At 42.9% G+C, this 21,914-nt stretch overlaps 1 protein-coding gene across 2 annotated transcripts in view; it reads left to right on the top strand.

Moving 5' to 3' along the window:
- LOC117822866 (zinc finger protein 236-like) overlaps nt 1-21,914 on the top strand; it is a 132,464-nt gene that overhangs the window by 91,229 nt on the left and 19,321 nt on the right. For both annotated transcript variants that reach the window (XR_004633266.1, XM_034697795.1), the window contains exons 23-29: nt 651-796; nt 3,675-3,906; nt 4,001-4,174; nt 8,453-8,611; nt 17,017-17,174; nt 17,288-17,419; nt 17,715-17,909. Coding sequence is in view for 1 of the 2 variants with exons in the window: in XM_034697795.1 (XP_034553686.1) it covers nt 651-796; nt 3,675-3,906; nt 4,001-4,174; nt 8,453-8,611; nt 17,017-17,174; nt 17,288-17,419; nt 17,715-17,909 (1,196 nt within the window). In the remaining variant the exon portion in view is untranslated. The remainder of the gene's footprint in view (nt 1-650; nt 797-3,674; nt 3,907-4,000; nt 4,175-8,452; nt 8,612-17,016; nt 17,175-17,287; nt 17,420-17,714; nt 17,910-21,914) is intronic.

Below are 21,914 nucleotides of genomic sequence, written 5' to 3'. Positions count from 1 at the left end.
TCTCAAAATCACTCTAATTTGTCTCAGTTAAAAATGTTGACTGGAGTTTGGCTACCTTCTGTTGCTGTGAAATTGCTTCCCCAACACTGATCCCAAAGCATGACATCTGAGGTGATGGGTAAAACTTCTCCAGTCATGGTTTTCTTCTTGGAGCTCATTTCTTCTGGTTCTTTGACTGTAACCTCCTTCTCTCCCCTTCACTTTGTTTTTAGCATTTTTGAAAGAAGTGCACGGTTCACTAAAAGCAAACCTCTCCCAAAGGTCACTTCACTTTCACCGTCTGGAAAAAAAACCTTGATGCGTCCCCAAATTCCCATTGTTGTCACTCTCTTTTGGTGGAACTCATTTGTAAATATTCAGCGCTCTTATTTCAGGGTTTTTCTTGCTTCAAAGAAACCATGAGGGCATTTTGTGAGCTGAGACGCGAAGCAGTGTTTATAAGGGACTTTCTGTCATGCCTTGTGATTCGGCCTTGAAATGAGATGCAAAATGATGTACATGCTTCAAGAGTCATGCTTGTCTGGCACCACAGGAGAGCCTCCTTTTTTTCCCAAGTCCACACCTTCAGATGTGTCCCTGCAAATGCTGTTTTACCTGCTACCAATTTTGAAATATCCTAATATGTATGTGTTTGTGTGTTTGCGCTGCAGCTGCAGGAGACCTGACTGTGTCTCTCCCAGATGGTCTGACCACACTGGATGGCATCCACCTGCAGCTGACGCCTGCCAACCTGGTGTGCCCCAATGTACAGATCTCTGGCATTGACACCAGCAACATCAACAACATCACACTGCAGGTAAGATCCTTCTCAGCGTTCTGCCATGATCACACAAAAAAATGAGCTGAATCCTAAACACTGACGGGTCCAAAAGGCAGAGAGAGGTATTTTGTGGTGTTACGGTATGTCGCTCAGAAGATGGCGCTCGAAGAAGCAAGCGACCGCTTCAATGTGCAAAGCATGATGAACACACAGTGAAGCGGACCAGCCTAGCATCTCCACTTCGTCTCAACTCAGTTCAACTCAAACTTTATTTATAGAGCATGTTTGAAACAACCGGAGTTGACCAAAGTGCTGTAAAGATCAAAAGCAGCACAAATGACAAAAATAACCCAAACAATGCCAAAGATACAATACTACCATACATAAACACAGTGCAAATATATAATAAAATGAGATAGAATAGCATAAATTCAAATTTAGTTAAAATGATGCCAGTTGTCCACTCAACCTTGATTAAAAGCCAGGGAGAAGATGTGAGTCTTTAGAGATGATTTAAAAACCTCAGTTGATCCTGCAGAGTGGATATGTTTGGGCAGGATGTTCCAGAGCCAAGGGGAGCTGCCACAAAGGCTCGCTCACCTTTGGTTTTAAGCCTCGTTTTGGGGGTGACCAATAACAACTGACTCAAGGAGTCAGTGTTCTGGCGGGGACATGATAATGGAGAAGCTCGGTCAGGTACTGGGGGGCCTAGGTCACTAAGAGCTTTAAAAAGCTTTGTAACGCAGGGAAAACAGGGGATACTGATGAGTAAACAAACCTTGTTAAAAGCTGCTGTGATTGAAAAGAATCCTCATTTTAAGACGAGTGACCAGCAGAAGGATGCTGTGAGTGTTCAATCAATCAATCAATCTTTATTTGTATAGCGCCAAATCACAACAAACATTATCTCAACACTCTTTTACAAACAGAGCAGGTCTAGACCACTCTATGTCAAATTATGAACAGAGACCCAACACCAAGACAGGATAAGACTCAGTCTGACCCCACCTTAATCCACCATGAGCATTGCACATCACAGTATTTAGCTAGTTACAGTGGTGAGGAAAAACTTCCTTTAACAGGCAGAAACCTCAGGCAGAACCAGACTCATGTTAGACAGCCATCATGCCTCGACCGAGTTGGGTCTGGAAAGAGGGATAGAGGGGAGTAAGAGAGAGAGGTGATAGTGATGAGACGAGTCGTAGAAGCTGTTGCCGCTGGAGTCCAGCACGTCTGTATCAGCTGGAGACTGGAACGTCCACAGCAGGAGGACGCCTACGGCAGCTCAGAGGAACCTACGAGACAAAGGGAGCTCAGGGACTCCAGAAAGGTCTATGGTTAGTAACTTTAATGGGACAGGGAGAGTTAAAGTAAGTGATGAAGGGGTTGGGGGGAAGGGAGTGAGCTAGGATCCCAGTGTGTCAGTGCGCCAGTTTCCCCGGCAGTCTAGGACTATAGCAGCATAACAAAAGCTGGTCCAAGCCTGATCCAGCTCTAACTATAAACTTTATCAAAAAGGAAAGTTTTAAGCCTACTCTTAAAAGTAGAGAGGGTGTCTGCCTCCCGGACCCTGACTGGTAGATGATTCCAAAGGAGAGGGGCCTGATAACTGAAGGTTCTACCTCCCACACTACTTTTAGAGATTTTAGGTACAACTAGCAAGCCTGCATGTTGGGAGCATAGTGTTCTAGAGGGGTAATAGGGCACTATGAGCTCTTTAAAATATGAGGGTGCCTGATTTTAAGAGCTTTGTAGGTTAAAAGAAGGATTTTTAATTCTAGTCCAGATTTTATGGTGAGTCAGTGTAGAGAAGCTAACACTGGAGAGATGTGCCTTGCCTTGTTAAGAGCTCATAATTTGCAAAATAAAAAAAAAAGGTCTGATGTCATTAATATTCTGTGAAAGCACTATTTGTTTTTTGAAGTATTTAATGAACCAGATACAGCTTGTTATTCCAGAAATGTCACCTGTCAAAATGTTGTCTTCCTCTCATTTTCATCAGTTAATTGAGCAGTCGACTTCACATTGTTCCCTGGGCAGCACTGTCTCAGTCTGTTAATCTGATAGATTACAGTGTGCTGGATGCTTTTAGATGAGCTTTGTTTTGGGGAAGTCATCGTAATAAAATGCATCTTCGAAGAGCATTTCATTTACAAAACGTTGACATGAACCGCTCTATCAACACAGCACTGTGATTAAAAGATTTGTTAGAAAGAGATTAAAGTGAGCTTGTGTAGTCACGTGTAGTTAGCTTTGCAGCTTATGAACATAGTGTTCTTTGCCTTATTATGACCAGTGAGCATGGATGCATCAAACCAAATGAGCTAAAGGAGAAACCCTACAACCCCAAAGAGAAACTGAAGATTGAAAAGAGCTTCTTCCAGGGAAGCAGATGATGAGTTTTGTTAAATCAGCTGTGAAAACAATAAATGAAAATGTGATTTTTTCCCCCTGATCTGCACAACTGGGATCAAATCAATCCCATTCTTCTATGGTTGACTGATATATAAATGCTGAAGTTTGTTCAGATTTCACTTCATTAAAGATTTCAAACTAAGAAAATCAGTTTTCTGGGAAACATTCTGCACCACCACATGTTGGAATAAATTAGAAGAAGTCTGCACATCTTTGTGGTGTTTACATTTCAAAACAGAAACTCTATGCGCCACATTAACTTACAAGCGTATGCAGAGTACCAATGGTACAATGATGGACTTAAATACACCTCACAGTTTTAGGTTGTGAAAATGTGAAATTATGAGTCTGGAGTTCTGCTTAATGATCCTGATGTACTCTTTCAGAAAGCAACACTCTCGCCGCAGGCTGCTTCAGTTACATCTCTACACGTCTCCCCCCTCCCACTCTGCTACAGATTTCCTCTTTCATCTAATGTGTCTTTTACTATCTCTTCTAGATCGACCCAGCCCTCCTGCACCAGACCTTACAACAAGGCGGCCTCCTCTCTCAACCTCTCAGTGTTGATACTGGCCTCACCTCCCACTCAGGCAGCCAGCTCATGTCCACCTCTGACCCTTCTGTGTCTGCTAATGTTGTCATCCACCCACTGACCAGCCTAGCTCTGCAGCCCTCAACCATCACACCAGCTCAGGTCACGATGGCTGGTCTCTCTGAGCAGGATGCTACAGGTATTCATGACAACTTTGCCTGTGTTGATTGCTGACTCAATGCTCTTTACTGTGACATAAACATCTCATCTGTGCTTCTTCTCTGGGTCCACAGGTTCTCAGGATTTAAGCCATGTGATGAGCAGCTCTGGGCTGGTAACTGGGAGTGCTAACGGTCAAGAGATCACACTGACCATCAACAACACCAGCCTGACTCAGGCCCTCGCTTCAGCTTCGTGTGCCAACACAGCAGCAGGAAACCCTCAGGAGATCACCCTCACTATATCAGGTTTGTACACTTTGTACCATGCAAGTCCAGCAAAAAGAAAAAACAAACACACAAAAACAAAGTGCTGGATGTCTCAGTGCTCCATACATGAAGGCCTCTGAAATCTCACGGAGGGTGGAAACCTAAAGCTTTTTTCAGAACGGTCTTCCACTTCGTTCATGTTCACAATTCTTTCATTGAAAGGAGGGTCGATAGAGAAAATTTGAAAGCCCAATGCTCGACATGTTAAAGGGATATTTCAGTGTTTTTGAAGTGGGGTTGTATGAGTTTTATATCACTACTAATAGTAGGGGCCACAACAGCTGCTGTAATGAGAAACTGCAGGAAGAAATGGAACGCAAGCTAGGCTACAGTTTCTGCAGACGGTGTCATTTCTGCCACGTGATTTAGTGAATTTTGAAAGAGTCTGACCAGAGCACTCACTTCTGTTTAGGTGTACGCTCTACTTGGGTTTTTTTTCAGCACTTTAATTTGCCGTCAGAAAGCCAGATTGTTTTTGCACTATTTGCAACCGCAACACAGACGTGCTCCTCCGCCTGCAGCGCATTGATCAGCTAATCCGATCTACAATGTATTTCACTAATATAGTGTCAATTTTTGACATTTTTGCACCTCCGTTTTGCATCATGTGAAGCAGGAAATGCCTAAGATTACCCGGTGGAAACAGTGACGTCTGTAGTGTTGGTTATATCAGCTCAGTCTTCCCCTTCAGCAGCTAACACAGTTTATTTACATCACGTAAACATGTCGGTTAGATCATTGGTTGTGTCACTGTGCAACACTGAACACTTACTCTGAAGACGAACTTGCATTTGGTGTTTCGGGTTTTCCGATTTAACTCCTGAACATTGAAGAAAGTCAGAAACAATCTCCGGCGTTCAGTACTGCAGTGGACTCTGGCAGGTGAGTGTCACAGACTGCAGCCCTGTTTGATCTGCTGGTTTATCTTAATTCACAAAAGTTCAGAAGAACTGTTGTTACCTATACAGTCTTAGTTTGTTACCAAGTCTTACTCGTGACAGCAAGTAGTTTTCTCGGTACGTCGGCATTAGCTTGCAGTGTACACACCTGCACCACCAGGTAACTCTGGATCTCTCCTGCTCTCCAGTTTAGGTCTGAAGTTTCTCCGTTTTTGCTTCCGGTGCTTTGAATCATCTTTTCCTCTGTAAACTCTGGCTCATAAAGGTCAGAGTCACTCATTATTAAGTTTAGTTGTAGATTTGTCACTTTGAAGCTGCAGACCTGAACAGCTGATCAATGCCCTGCAGGCGGAGGAGCACATCTGTGTTGTGTCCAGAAATAATGCAAAAACAAACAGGCTCTCTGGTGTCAAAGTGAAGAGCTAAAAAAATCACAAGTAGAGCGTACACCTAAACCGAGATGAGTGCTCGGGTCAGAGTCTTTTTAAAATTTGCTGCCATTAACACTCTGCTAGCAGGTAAAGTGTAGACGCTCTGCTAGCAGGTAAAGTGTAGACGCTCTGCTAGCAGGTAAAGTGTAGACGCTCTGCTAGCAGGTAAAGTGTGGACGCTCTGCTAGCAGGTAAAGTGTTGACGCTCTGCTAGCAGGTAAAGTGTAGACGCTCTGCTAGCAGGTAAAGTGTAGACGCTCTGCTAGCAGGTAAAGTGTAGACGCTCTGCTAGCAGGTAAAGTGTGGACACTCTGCTAGCAGGTAAAGTGTGGACCCTCTGCTAGCAGGTAAAGTGTGGACGCTCTGCTAGCAGGTAAAGTGTGGACGCTCTGCTAGCAGGTAAAGTGAGGACGCTCTGCTAGCAGGTAAAGTGTGGACCCTCTGCTAGCAGGTAAAGTGTGGATGCTCTGCTAGCAGGCAAAGTGAGGACGCTCTGCTAGCAGGTAAAGTGTGGACGCTCTGCTAGCAGGTAAAGTGTGGACGCTCTGCAGCAGGTAAAGTTTGGATGCTCTGCTAGCAGGCAAAGTTTGGACGCTCTGCTAGCAGGTAAAATATGGACGCTCTGCTAGCAGGTAAAGTATGGACGCTCTGCTAGCAGGTAAAGTATGGACGCTCTGCTAGCAGGTAAAGTATGGACGCTCTGCTGCAGGTAAAGTGAGGACGCTCTGCTAGCAGGTAAAGTGTGGACGCTCTGCTAGCAGGTAAAGTGTGGACGCTCTGCTAGCAGGTAAAGTGTGGACGCTCTGCTAGCAGGTAAAGTGTGGACGCTCTGCTAGCAGGTAAAGTGAGGACGCTCTGCTAGCAGGTAAAGTGAGGACGCTATGTTAGTAGGTAAAGTGAGGACGCTCTGCTAGCAGGTAAAGTGTGGACGCTCTGCTAGCAGGTAAAGTGTGGACGCTCTGCTAGCAGGTAAAGTGTGGACGCTCTGCTAGCAGGCAAAGTTTGGACGCTCTGCTAGCAGGTAAAATGTGGACGCTCTGCTAGCAGGTAAAGTGTGGACGCTCTGCTAGCAGGTAAAGTGTGGACGCTCTGCTAGCAGGTAAAGTGTGGACGCTCTGCTAGTAGGTAAAGTGTGGACGCTCTGCTAGCAGGTAAAGTTTGGACGCTCTGCTAGCAGGTAAAGTGTGGACGCTCTGCTAGCAGGTAAAGTGTGGACGCTCTGCTAGCAGGTAAAGTGTGGACACTCTGCTAGCAGGTAAAGTGTGGACGCTCTGCTAGCAGGTAAAGTGTGGACGCTCTGCTAGCAGGTAAAGTGTGGACGCTCTGTTAGGTAAAGTGTGGACGCTCTGCTAGCAGGTAAAGTGTGGACGCTCTGCTAGCAGGTAAAGTGTGGATGCTCTGCTAGCAGGTAAAGTGTGGACGCTCTGCTAGCAGGTAAAGTGTGGACGCTCTGCTAGCAGGTAAAGTGTGGACGCTCTGCTAGCAAAAGTGTGGACGTGAGGTTGCTTGTGCGACTGCATCAACTGAAGTGAAACTGGCAGAAAACAAACAAAACAATAAAATCATATCCACTCTAAATACTGAGTTTATGTATGAGATAGACTGACGAAGACGAAAACTATAGACATTTTTGTAAACTCACAATACATTTATATTTAGTTACCTCTTTTTTGTAAAGCCTTGGTTTTTTTGTATTTCAGTTAACAAAAATGTTTTTTACCTTTCGTTTTCGTTAGTTTTCGTTAACGATAATAACCTTGCTTCTAACCTTATGTGTTAATGATCAAAGTAAACATGACTTATCTTTTTGCATTACTTCTCAGAGACACATTATCATTTTATTGAAAGGTTATCTAACAATGAGGCACAAGTGCAATTTTTCAAATCCCTACAGTCCTTTAAAAACAGTGTGTCTCTGAATGTAGTGTTTTTTGAATAGATTGTTCTTGTTTGATAGAAACATGTTTTCCCTTTTAAGGGTTAAGGAACTTTTTCTACAAAAAGACTTCATGATAAGCTGAAATCAAAGCGCAAACCAGCAATCATATTATCACTTTGTCATCCCTTCCTTTGCTTTAGCCAAGGAGCCTAATACTTCTTAAACACAGCACTTGCAGAGCTTACACTGTTGACTTCAACCTCGTCTTTTCAAAAGTAAAAACAATCAATAACAAAGAGATGAGAGAAAGTCCTTCTAGAATTTGTAACACACTTATTGATTTCCTCACACAGGCTAACATTTTTGCAGGGGAAGAAAAAAAGACCTGACACATAATAACTCACAACCTCATCCTCACATTTAAAGCTGCAACACAAATCAGATCAGAAGCTTCAGTATTAGAGCCTATAAGTGATGCACTATTTTCACAAACCAGTATTTGGGTCATATATACTGTGTTTATGTCAGGATGTATGTTGTATCCACTCTGTTGATGTAATTTGTGGCTGAGCCTCCTTGAGTCATGATAGAGGACTTGAGCTTCTTCCTGGCACAGCTCGGCCTTCCTTCATTTAGCATTCTGATGAATTTTCTGTTCTCTAATTCAGATCCTTTAACCAAAGAAATTGCAAGTGGTTGTGATATTTTACTCTGTGTTATGTTTTTCTTTCGCTTCGAGCTGCACTGAGACATTCGGATGGTAGATGTGTTTTCACAATTTATAGATTTTTTCTGGAACTGGGGGCAGTCTTTAAGAAGTGGACATACATCATAGAGAATGAGTCCTGAGCCAAAGGTCTAAAACCATTTACAGTCCCTGTCCAATTTCCTTTTTTATTTTTTTGTACCATCCTCTGAGGCTTTTCTGTTTAGAAGACACTGAAGTATTCTACATCCTGTCCCCGAAAACCAAGAACTCAAATGTGAAAAAATCAAGTGTGCTTATTGTTCCAGTTGTTTACCAATAATTGCTTTCATACGTTTGCAGGTCAGGATCTGCTCGCCCAGCATAGCAACCCCAATGTTGCTGAGATCAACGGCAGCATCCGGCTGGCATCACCACTCAGCAGCCAGCCCACCAACGCCACCTTAACTATCACCAATGACCACCTCCTACCTCAGAGCCCCGCAAACACTGGAATGGCAGGTCAGGATTTGCATGATGATGTTTGTTTAGGCTTAGTAGTAGGCTTAGTTTGCCTAGAGCGGTATCTGCTCAGTGATATTTTCAAGGGTATATTGATGAAAGTGTTTAATTTTAAGGTGATGGTACTGTATGAAGTGATGGGCTCAAAATGCTTCACACATAACCTTTAATTGTTTTGCATTGCCAGTGATAAAAAGATAAGTCTTTAAAATGAGACCTTGCTACTCACTTTAACAAAGGACTAGATTCTTGTCACAGAGTCTATGCATGCAGAAAAGCAAAACAGTTCAGAAAACGGTGTCTTGCCTATAAAGGAGGAGACCAAACAGGAGAGAAAAAGAGTTAGCAGGGCTTTGAAACCTTGTAGGTTCCTAGATAGGTAACGAAAGCTTGCTACCTAGGACTGTCCAACCGTTAGCTGGCCATCTCTGATACAAACAACAGATGGCTAAAAAATTGCCAGCTCGTCATTTGTGAACTACTCTGCTAGCTAGTGTTGTAGTCAAGACCACATTAACCGAGACCAAGACAGGACCAAGATATTTAGGGATAGAGACCGAGTCAAGACCAAGACCAAGGCAGGGCGGGGACAAGACAAGACTAAGACCACATATATCAATGAAAAATCATGATGAGAGTTAACAAAATAAAAGACTTCTGTTTATTTTATTTAACTTTGTTTTAAATACAATTAACAGCAACAAACAAGGTTTGGTTTTGTCTTTGTTGTCTTTCTTTTGACTCGTTGTGAGAGACTTCTGACTCGTTAAGTTTCGTTTTGGTCATCATTAGTTTAACCCTCGCTTTAGATCAGAGTTAAAACTGTGATTTCTGTTTCCTGTGATCTCAGGAGAGGTAGGAGGTCGTAGCTGAGCAGGATTATTTTGTCAAGCCTTTTATTTCCTCATTAGTTTTGTGCATTTTCTATTTTCTAATATTTGTAGTGTTTTTATCTGATGGGTTATAGGTGTTGACTGTGTTAATCCTGTGGCAGGTGTTTAGCTGTGCCCTTCTCTCAGTGTGCCTCCAGAGTTTGTTATTGAATGTTTATTTATTGCTTAATCAAACGCCTTAGCAGACATCTCTGGTCACGGGCACACAGTCTCTGCTCCTGTTGTCTGTCTCCATTCATTAACACCTGAGTGCAGGGGGTGTGTCACTCACCGTAAGGGCCGTGAAAGTCGCGGTCCTTTCAGATGAGGAAAAAATGAATGAATTGAGAAAGGGGGGTTCTCTCTTATCACAGTAATGGCAGGGACACAGAGTTCATCAGTGGTGGTCTCGACCAGTCTTGATATAAAATACAGAGTCCGCCCAGTCCGAGACCGAGACAAGACCAAGTACAAATGCTTTTGATTCTGAGACGAGACAGAGACCTTAAATAAGCGGTCTCGAGACCATGACCGGTCTCGAGTACTGCAACACTACTGCTAGCTAATATCACTACGCAACGTCACTAGATCCATACAGTTTAATCATGGAAAATCTAATTGGCCAACCTTAGCTGAAATTTCTTGCTGATATTTTCCTGAGATAATACTATCCACAATACTATCTGGGTGGATATGTTAGTTATCTAGTCTAATGTGATGCATGACACTAGTGTATGTGTTAAAACCATAGACTTTATAATAAATGGACATAAATGGACTATCGTTGGCGGGTGCCATATTGGAAATGCGGAACTCAACCTAACTTCTGTTGAGCTAGTGTGATGTAAAGAGGCGGGCTTTGAGCCTCCTCGCTAACAGCTACAGTGTTCCCACCTGTCAGTCAAGTCAGCTGTGCCTCTTATTATGCAAAACTCGTACTCTTGATATCTGCTAAACTGCTGATTATGAAAAGTGTGTCTCCCGTACAGTGTGTGCCCAGAGAGAAATTTGGATGCCTCAAGTGGACACTTGAGGAACTGCAGTTTTTTAACACTTCAGCATTGGCTTCATTTCTTGTGGCCGGAGGTTGCCACTTAGTTACCACACACAGTCTTGATTCTGGACAAAAATAGATGAGAGCCAAAGTCTGTAAATGAGATGAGGCTTAACCAACTCTATTCTTGTGTTTTGGCTGTTCCCCAGGACTCTCCCACTGCTTCTTGAGTGCAGACGTGATTCCGAATAACGCCTTGTAATTCTCTAAAAGCTGTCAGTATCATTTTAAAGAAAAATTCTCCAAACAAAATAGAGAGCATGTAAGTGCCATTAGCTGCCGTCTCTACCTTAAGAGTTCTGTTTTGTATGTCTTCAGGAGAAAATGGATCTGAAAAGCCTCTCAGATCATACTTATGTGAAGTATTTAAACACTCCCTTTCAGACAGCTTCAAGTCACACAACCTTATTATCATTAACGCACACAACAGCCATCTTGATCTGCATCAGGCCATCATTAGTGACCTGCTGCTCTCACTCTTACACCACTTGACTCTTGGTCACCACTTTAAGCCAACAGTTTGCCAACAAAGTGCAAGGTACCCAGCTGGCTGCAATGCAAATATCACCCTCTTGAACAGAACTGATTGCGACCCACTTGATGGAGTGAACACCCACACTTAATGGGCGGCCCTTATCTGCACAGCTGTAAGCCTTTGTAGGCTTCCCCAGTAAACACAGAACGAGGAGCAGCGTAGGCCCACGCTCACCTCTTCCTGGATAAAACAACAAATGATGATCACCAAGACGGGGAGGCCGAGCTCTTCCTCTATGACTGATGACAAAGCCTCTCCCGTCTGTCACAAATGATGATTAAGAGTGAGTAATACGGTTCACCACAACAGCAGCATTCCGTATTTTTCTTCAAACACAAAGGCCAAATGACAGGAATGACTCACAGGCCACCACATCAAAGTGACTTTAGCTCGTACCCCCTTTAATGCTACAAAAAGGAGCTTCTCTTGCCTCCGGCACCAGTGATTGAGCCCCTCTGTCACATTTTTTTTTTTATCCTGGGATCTAACAGTCTCTAAATCAGTGCCCTTTTCATGAGATGGTGTGCAAAGGTGTGTCTCCCCTCCGTGGAGCCTTCAAATTGGAGATAAAATAGCTACCAGATAGGCTTTTATGGTTCAGACAGCCGTCAGATATTTAAAATCAATGCCACATTGAGAAATTATCTCTAATTGTCAGTCCACATGGTGATGCAGTGACTTCTGATTACCTCTAGATGGACTGTATCTGTACACCAAGCCCTTCTAATGTGCTCCTGTACATGCTGTTTACAGTGGTTGAACATTTACCATTATAAATCTGTAGTAACTGACACATAGATCTGTTGTTTTAGAGTAAAGAAAAGTGACATCTTATTTCTATCCAGCAAGCCACCAGCTGTGTCTGCTGACATGAGTGATGTAACAGACATTTGTATCATCTGTTTCTTGTAGTTTTAATAAGCTAGTACCAGTCTTGGTTGATTTACAGACATAATTGCTACATGAGTGAAGGGAGAGCTACATGTCCTGGCATGTTTCTGCCTTATTCATAGAGTCTGCATACACTTGTAAATGCTGAATTTGGAGGAAAATCACACAATTTGGGGTGTCAGACGCCATCTGTTTGAATTCCTGTTATAATTGTCCACGACAGCTCATTCACTGTATGCAAGAAACAAACCTCATTTGAAGAGCAAAAGAGGCAGAATGCAATTGTTACTAATGTAATCGTTAGTCCCATCAGCAGTAATCGAACAGTTATTTAGTTTTGTATGCATCTCTGTCAGCAGACACTTGCATTGAAGTGCAGCTATCAGTTCACTCTTTGAAGCTTTTTTGTTTCAGTTGTATTTTTGGGCACTTTTGCCTTTATTGGATAAGGCATCTTGAGATAGACAGGAAATGTGGGGAGCAGAGAGTGGGAGAAGACATGCAGCAAATGGTAGAGGCAGAGAGTCGAGCCTGCCACTGCTGCAACAAGGACTATAGCCTCTGTATATGGGGCCTGACTGACGGCCAAATTCCACCAGATTCGTGCCCGGTCCGTCTCCAGTCCGTCTCCACATTTTTGCCAGATGCTGGAGCACGACACATCAATCAGCACACAGCAGATGGAGCAGGACTGGAAGTCAGGCACCAAAACAAAATGAAAACATCTGGTTCATTTTCAGAATAAAACACTGTGCCCAATCTACTAAAGGCTTTCGTGTATAAAAACACGTGCAAACTTAAAAGCGCACGCAAAGCTGATGTACTAACCGGGAGCACCAAGGATTGCGTCTGTCTGATGAGCAAAATAGTACTTGCTTTCCGTTTAGCGTGTTTGCCTTCATGAATATGCAGAATGCATGCAGATTTTTAGTATAAATACTGGGAGGAGGAGATGCAAATGTAATCATTTAGCACACGCAATGTGATTTATCAAACCTGAAACGGATAGCGGGCGGTATTTCTGCCACTATATTTAGCACGTTTGAAAGGCAGGTGCAAACTGGCAAAGCGTATAATTTGCACATGTAGCTTAGCGCTTGTTATTTTGGATCTTAGTAGATCTGGCCCTCTGTGTTATCATTAGATTGTTTTTAATTTAACTATGAAAACAAAATGTCATTTAGAGTGGAGCCAGGCCTGGAGTAAACAGGTCAGAGGTTTTCAGAGGACCAGAAAGACAACATGGATGAGGAGAGGAGGAGGAGAATCCTTGATTCAGTAATTACCACAGGGAAACCTCGGTCACATGACTCCAGCTGTCCGGCGGTCCTGCTCCGTGCTGCGTTCTGAAACGCAACCAGTGGGTGTTGACGGACGAGAGAGCACAGAGCCGCAGTGGATCGGAGACTGGTGGAAGTCCTGTGTTAGATTCTCACTTCTGAGATTGTTAGTTGCACCCATAGACTGTATAGATAATGTGCGTAGTATCCGTGACGTCATCCATCTGTTCCCGAGCGCTGTTTTGAAGCCAATCGATGGACGCAGCCATATTGGTAATGCAGAACTCAACCAGTCAGAGTGTGAGGTAAAGAGGCGGGGTTTGAGCCTCCTAGCCAACAGCTATGTGTTCCAGACCGGGAGTCACGTCAGTCATGTCCTTATTTGGGCAAAAACTCGTAATCTTAATATCTTCTGAACCGCCAGGTTAGAAAAAAATTTACCCCCCGTACAGTGTGTGCTGATAGAGAAATGAGCTACCTAAAGCCAAGCCGTTTTTTGTACCAGGCTGTAGACATGTTTATTTCTGCTGTAAAGATCGTCTTCTTTGAATGGGTGTGTATGTGGTTTCCTGTGTTTCTGCAGCCAGCCTCAAGTGGATTCTCGATGAATTGCAGTTTATAACACTTCCGCATGGGCTTCATGTTATGAGACCAGAGGTTGCCGCTTGGTGGCACCTTACAAAGTCAACACAGAGAAAAGAAAGACTTGTTCAGAAGTCTTTTGTCACTAAACTGGTGGTTACTTCAGGAGCCCCAAAAGTTGGTCTTCTCTCCTTTAGAGGCTACATCTTCATAAGAGGGGAGCTAATGGGTTCAGAGATTGAGGAAACTCTGGTATAACTCTGTTCTGAAGGTTTTAAGCTAGCTTGTAGTTTCTGGTTCACATAGAGCAGTTCTTTTCTACTTACTTCAGTATATTTGCCTCAGAAAATGCTTCAACTACAATCCTACATTTCTTTAAAGAGATCTGAGATAACTACCCCATCGCCTGTCTTTAAGGGCTCTAAAGATGATCTTGAATTAGGTGCAAATGTATGCTCTACATCCGTCAATCACACCTCAAATGTGAAGGATTGTTACTCAGAAACAGTGCCTCAGTGATAAAGCAACGTGCCTGTGTGCTGTGAAGTGAGCAAATATGATTTATTCAATGGGAGATGGCTCCCTGATCGTTGTGGATGCTTCTCACCTCGAAGCTTAATCAGATTTCCACTCTCAGCTCTTTCCCTTCATTACTCCTCTCTCTCAACTCGAGTGGAAAACATTTACCACTGCTTCCTGGAGACGCCGAGAGCATCTGGGCCCTTATTGATCAGACTGAAGCATTCATTTCACTCTGTATGTAAATGTGCTTCAACTTTTGCCTGATAAACATCACAGGCATTAGGCTTTTTATTCAAATTCAGCAGCCCTCCGTGTTACTCTCTGATAATGTAGTGAAGGTTCCTACCTCAGCAGAAGGCTGACACACAGATATCATTTTTAGTGAGGAGCAAATCACCTAAAGGGCTAAAGAAGCCTCCTGTAACAAACACAGACAGACGCTTTAGGGTCAGACTGATGGTCCATACGCTGCAACCACGACTCAGAGGTTCAACTGACATGGACGCTTGTAACCTGAGAATCCAATCCAGTGCAGCATGGGAGGATTTTTCAACAAGTTAATTCCTGTTGTCTGAAATGAGACCATCCTTCATTCTGAGAAAGATCCCCCATGTTCTCTATATGTCATGAATACAACAAGATGAATGGAAAGTTTAAATGTCAGATAATAGTTGAATCATTTGTTTCAGAGGCAGACTCGTTCAAGGAAGAACAAAGTGTTGCTGCAACATTGTTAGCAGTGAGATTAAGATTTCAGCTCACCTACATTTTAAACTTCCATGGATAGAAAAACGTCTTGTTTTTTTAGTGTACATAAGCCTAAAGTGGACATGAATCCAACCCCTAATGTACTCTGTTTTCTCATGATAACTACTACTATCTGTCTCTCCACTATCATCTCTCTCTCTCTCTCTCTCTCTCTCTCTCTCTCTCTCTCTCTCTCTCTTCATCTCCCTCTATCCCTCTCTCCAACACGGTCTCAGCAGATGTGTGTCTAACATGAGTCTGGTCCTGCTGGAGGTTTCTGCCTGTTAAAGGAAGTTTGTCCTTGCCACTGTAACTTGCTAAATGCTGCAAAGTGCTCTGCTCATGGTGGATTAAGATGAGATCAGACTGAGTCCTGTCTGGAAGATGGGACTGGATCTTATCCTGGCCTGATGTTGGGTCTTTGTTAATAATATAATATAGTGTACGGTCTAGACCTGAGATAACATTAGTTTTGATTTGGTGCTATATAAATAAAGATTTAGTGATTGATAGTCGCTTCTGGTTGATCGCCCCAGATCTTTTCTTATCAATCTTTGAATCTGGGATTGTATTTTTTGATTCGCTTTCACAACAGTATCATTGTATGATCATAACTCAAACCCCAGAGTTGCTAAAAGCATGAAACCAACATACAAATAGGCTGAACTTACCTTAACAGTGTATGTAATGACAGCATGGCATGGTGTGTTCTGGTCCGTCACAGTGACCAGCCTCTTGTTTCGATTTCTAGATCTCAAGGAAATCAGAATCAGAAATACTTTATTTATCCCGGGGGAAATTCAGTCAGTACAGTTGCTCCTATACACAATAAGTAAGAATATCAAATAATATTAAAAGAAGAAAATAATTAATAAGATATAAATACAAACACAATGAAAATAATGATAATAAAAGTATGTACAGAACACAGAATAAGCTATGTATAGAATAAACACATGGTTGAAGTCCCCAGAGATCAGGAAGAGGGCACTCTGGTGGTCTGTCTGGAGATCAGGAAGAGGGCACTCTGGTGGTCTGTCTGGAGTCTGGCTATGGCAGCGTTGAGAACGTTGGACGCTGTAGTCTGGTTGGCAGAGGGGGGATGTAAACAGCTACCAGTATGACATGTGAGATCTCCCTGTACAGATAATATGGTCGGAGGCCCACAGCGCTCTCGCTGCTATCCCGGTCTGCCCGGACAGTCTGATAGCCGTCAATGGAGACGTTGTGGTCGGGAATATCCTGATGCAGCCACGTTTCAGTGAAGCACACCATGCTACATTCCTGAAACTCTGTCTGACTCCTGGCTAGTCCTGTTAGCTCGTCCATCTTATTATCCAGAGATCTCACTTTGCCCATGAGGAGAGACACGGCTTCTATCTCCTCTCCATAATCCTCCGTCTCCTTATACCAGCTCTCCTCCTCATAGCTCTATGCCTCCTCTGCCTCTGTGCGTCCTAAATCTCCAGAGTTCTGCAGGAACATCCAACGGTTTGAGCCGATGAGCCGGCCGTCTTCAGCTCAACCAGCTGAGCACAGGTGTAAACAAACATCCAATCATCAAGAGAAAACAAGCTCTGTTGTCTCAAGATGACGAAATCAAATGAGTTGATATAACGAGAGATGTACGGAAATTATTAGCTGTTAATGGAAAACAAATACAAAATAAATTGTATGGATCCATGTCATGTGTAAAAACAATATGAGGGTCAAATGATGTCAAACAAACAGATCCTGGTGTTAAAGGTACAAAAGTGGGCCACAGAGTAATCAGAGGAGGTTAAACCAGAATGAAACAACATTGAAAAATATTGGCCTGAATTGTAATGATGTATAACAAGGGACCATGAAAATGAAAGGTGTCATTCTGTTTAACATCCTACATAATACTAACCCTGCATTCTCTCTCTCTCACTCCTTAGTCTCCAGTCTGCCAACTAGTACCACCATCTCACATACAGCTGCATCCCAGAGCCTAGTGATGTCATCAGGAGGCGTGGCCGGTGATAACAGCGTCACACTGACCCTGGCTGATGCTCAGGGTATGCTGGATGGCGTCACTCTAAACCTCAACACACAGGTAACGCACACACACACACACACACACACACACACACACATGAGATGTGCTGACTCTATAAAGTGACATCATTGTATTAGTCAGCTAAGTTGTTTGTTCTTTGTAATCTTTAGGGTCAGACATTTCCTGCAGTGCTGAATGACTCCACTCTACCAGGACAGCAAACCAGCTCAGGCCAGCATGTCATACTGGTCAGCCACCACTCCCAATCCACAAACGGAGCGTCTGACAATGGATACAATGTGGTGCGTGCTTCTTGTATTGTGAAATGTTACATATACAGGTGCCAAGTAGCTTTCAGATGAATAGGAAATGTGGTGTGATATATTTAGAGTATGCTAACGGAAGCCAATCAGAAGCTAGAGGGTTGAAAACATGTGTTGTGATTGGTTTAGAGAAACTGTTGTTATGTGTTTCAGATACATCCGACAGTTAGAAGTTGAATACAGTAGAATATATTTGATTTCTCTGTGCTTTTTGTGAGCTTTGGTGTGTAACTCTCAATCTGTAAGTGAATATCTTTGTGTTTTTGTCACCCAGATTACAGTGGAAAACCATAAGAGTGGTAAAGAAAGCCATGCTGAGGCAAATACTCGGAACCAGTGTTACTACTGCAGCGAGGCATTCAATAACGTCAACACACTGCGACGCCACTGCAGGCAAGCCCACGGCAAAGACCGCTGTCACGTCTGCAGCCTCTGTAACAAGGCCTTCAAGAGAGCGACACACCTGAAGGTAACAGTGAAGTTCAAACAAGAGCGTCTTATAGCAAATTCATTTTAAAGGAATTTTATGGAAATGGAAAATCAACACTCACAGCACAAATATTGTTCGAGTCATCTCCTTAACATCAGGAAGGAAAAGATTGAGGGAGTCAGTGAGGAACACGACACCATTATCAAAATGTGTCCCATTATTTGAAGCAAAAATGAGTGTAATTCATCAAGTGGCATTTGAGATAGGCTCATCCAGTGTCACTCTCTGCAAGAAAAGACACTTAACTTGAGAGGAAATTTGCAGCTGACATAAGGAGAGGAGCACACGTACTTTTCTTCTCCAGACCATCCGATCCTCATCAGGTGGGTGAGACACTCCAGCATGTAAATGCCGAGGCTCTCAGATGAGCCAGGAGATGACAAAGAGCCAAAAGGCTTTTTTACACAAGCTCCCTCTCGAATGCCGTATTTTCATCAAAGGCCATTGTGGCAAAGGCTATGCTTTCTCAAATGTGCCTTTATATTCTGAACAAAAAAAATTCAACCATAAGAGGGATTAGACGGAGGGTTGGATGGATATCACAGGGAAAGTGACCGAGCTGCATCCTGTCCGGGTCCCCTGAGTGCTCATTAAGTGGCATTAAGAACAAAGATGTTGATTTGAGATTTTTTGAAAAGGCCAAGAGGTTAAAGATAAAAGAAGAAGGCTGTTGTTTTTCACTTGTTGATCCATGGATGATCCTCTTTTCTTTTTTTTAAGTAATGATACATTTTCTTCTATTTTTTTGCCAATTAATTAAAGCAAGACAGCCAAACATTAGAAACATGGCTTTTAAATTGGGGACATGTTTCTATTTATAGCCGGCCTGAAGCTTGATTTATACTTCTGCGTTGAATTGATGGTGCGTAGCTCCGGTACCTACGCAGAGGCCTACGCATGTAGCTGACGTGCACCTCCTCCAAAATGTAAAGACACGTAGAATCAATGCGGACTGCAAGCTTTGTGATTGGTCCACTTGGTGGAATTGTATTTCCTGCATTTAGAGCACTTCCAGGATCCCGGACATCGGCCGCACATTGGCCGTATATTTCATCTCCTCCTCTCTATTCTTCATGTAATCATGTCTGTATAATAAACAGAAACATGTATCAGCTGTAGATTAACAGAACACGCTCTGAATCTCTGTGGAAAAGGAAACAGAGATTGTTGGGGGGCCGACTATCAGAGAGACCACACTGCCTCAAGCATTTCAGAGGAGTATTGCTGCGCGTCACGGACTCATCGACGCACAAGTATGTGGTGCTCATGTCCGCGTCGACCACTGCTGCGTAGGGGAGACGCAGAAGTATAAATCAGCCTTTACTGTTTGGCAGCAGTGCCACATACAGTAGGTTAGGGGACTTAGAGATTTTCACAGAAGGGAAGACTGGACTGAGTCTTTCAACACATTGTCCTGAAACAGGTGAATGAAGGAGATTTGTGTATCACACCATTGTAGTGAGAATAATTTGATAACGACTTTAATCCCTAGTCAGTAACTTTGACCAATACGCACACATAACCCTCATCTATCAGCAGGGAGAGGGATGGGATCAGGGAAACAGGCAGGATGGAACAGCTCTGTGACAACGTGCATGTCTGAGTGTGTGAAGCTTCTGCTGTGCGCTTCCACTTTGTGTCTCTCGTGTGTCGTCAAAACTGTGACACAATGTGAAAACACACACTGGGACACCTATATAACGCTAGCATTGATGTAACAGTACAAAGGTGTGATTACAGTGGAGCTTTGGTACAGTGCTGTTGTGAAATTGCAATGTGAAAAGGACCATACAGACATGAGACACCCTGGAAGTTATCATCCCCATGGTTACCTCAACAAAAGGCACATGAGATAGCTGCAGAAAAATATGCACAGTGTCAAAGATGCTTTGACTGTTCTTCACAGGAAGGAATCTTCACCTGTATTGAGGTGATAAAGCAAAACATGCTAAGCTTTAACTCCACTACATGACAGTCTGAGACATGTACGTCTCCCACACTCTGCTTTCCAACTTGTCCTCAGCTTGTTTTCTGCATGATGACATTTAATGTTTCTGAAAACGGCTGAAGACTAACTGAGCCACCTGTTCAAAACTGCCTTTTTTGAAACACACAGAAAAGTGCTGTTTTGGAGTCAAAGAGAGGAACTCAGGGTGCAGATCTACAAACTAATTTCAGGGTTTGAACATTTGATCTCGAAGCACTCAGTAAGTTTAAGCTGGGAGACATCAAACTTTGAAGGTGAAGCCGGATGTTTTCATGTTTTTTTAGTGGGTTTGGAAATATACTTGTTAGCGCTCTTTGACATGAAGCCTCAGCCAGAATGAAGACTCTAAAGACAAGCATAACTAAGGAGTATACACATGATAAGAAATGCAGCAAAAAAGGCCTACCCAAAAAATAGCACAACAGTCATTTAATAAACATGAATTATTGACAGCAGCAGAGAAGAACCCAGAGATGAAAAGTGTTTATCATTTTTGTTGATGTCTGAAAGTTTTCGTTTTTTCTCAAACTAACCCCAGGCGCTTTTAATTACCACCGTCTCCATGATGACCCTATACAGCCTCTAAACTTTTTTATCTTCTCAAAGGCCTAATGAAATTAATGCTCAAACTTTTTGCTATGGACAAACTTATCATTCCAGTGTTTCTGTTTACTGTCCTGTAGGTCTGTCTGCTTTCTATGATCATCGGTATCCCTGGTGTCAATCTCTGTTCTTTCAGTCCTTCATGAAATCCATAAATCTGACTCAACACATAAACTCAAGGTTCCTGTCAGCATTTTCGGTCCATTTTCTCTTAAAGCGGCCTTGGTTGTTCGCCGCCACTTTAGACTTTGATGAGAGACAGAATCCAGTACTTGTTGAAATATACAGTTGGAAGAAAAAGTATGTGAATTTCCTGGATTTCTGCATAAATTGGTCATAAAATGTGTTCTGATCTTCATCTGAGTCCCAACAATAGACAAACACAGTCTGCTTAAACTGATACCACAAAACAAATGATATGTTTTCATGTTTTTATTGAGCACACCATGTAAACATTCACATTGCAGGGTGGAGAAAGTATGTGAACCCTGAGGCTAAGGACTTCGGTAAGAGCTAATTTGAGTCTGAAGTCTGCCTACCTGGTGTCTGATCTATAAGGAGAGATTGGTGGTGTTGGTTAAAGCTGACCTGCGCTATAAAAAACACACACCAGTTTTGAGTTTGCTATTCTAAAGAAGCATTGCCTGATATGAACCATGCCTCACACAAAAGAGCTCTCAGAAGACCTACAATTAAGAATTGTTGACTTGCATGAAGCTGGAAAGGGTTAAGAAGTATCTCTAAAATCCTGGATGTTCATCATCCACAGTAAGACACATGATGTATAAATGGAGACAGTTCAGCACGGTTACTACTCTCACCAGGAGTGACCGTCCTGTAAAGATGACTGCAAGAGCACATAATGAATGCTCAATGAGGTGAAGAAGAATCCTAGAGTGTTAGATAAAGACTGACACAGATCTCTGGCGCATACTAACAAAAACATGACTGCTGCACGTTTGGAGTTTGTAAAAGAGCACCTGGATGTTCCAGACACCACTGGCAAAATATTCTGTGGACAGATGAAACCAAAGTTGAGCTGTTTGGAAGGAACACACAACAGTATGTGTGGAGAAATAAAGTCACAGCACACCAACATCAAGTTCACATACTTTTTCTTGCAACTGTACATTGTTGCCCTGCGAGAAGTTTGAAAAATGTACCAGGGGTGTTCTCCCCAGAAAAAGAGCACTTTATTAATTGCTGTTTACACACCCAGAGAAAATTCAAGAAGGCACCATGTCAAATCAAGCCTGTTTAAGAATGACTGTTAGGGTGACCACACCCTCAACAGTCAGTCTGATTTCTGCCTCAAACTTTGACAGATCCTCAAAGTGAAATATGACACACATCTTATCTATGTTCTAGTAAAGGGACTTTGTGTACCAGACTTT

The sequence above is a fragment of the Notolabrus celidotus genome, chromosome 12 (genome assembly GCF_009762535.1).
Source record: "Notolabrus celidotus isolate fNotCel1 chromosome 12, fNotCel1.pri, whole genome shotgun sequence".
NCBI classification, from domain to species: Eukaryota; Metazoa; Chordata; class Actinopteri; order Labriformes; family Labridae; genus Notolabrus; species Notolabrus celidotus.
Note: the sequence above shows the minus strand (reverse complement) of the source record. Positions and strands in the feature narration are given on the sequence as shown.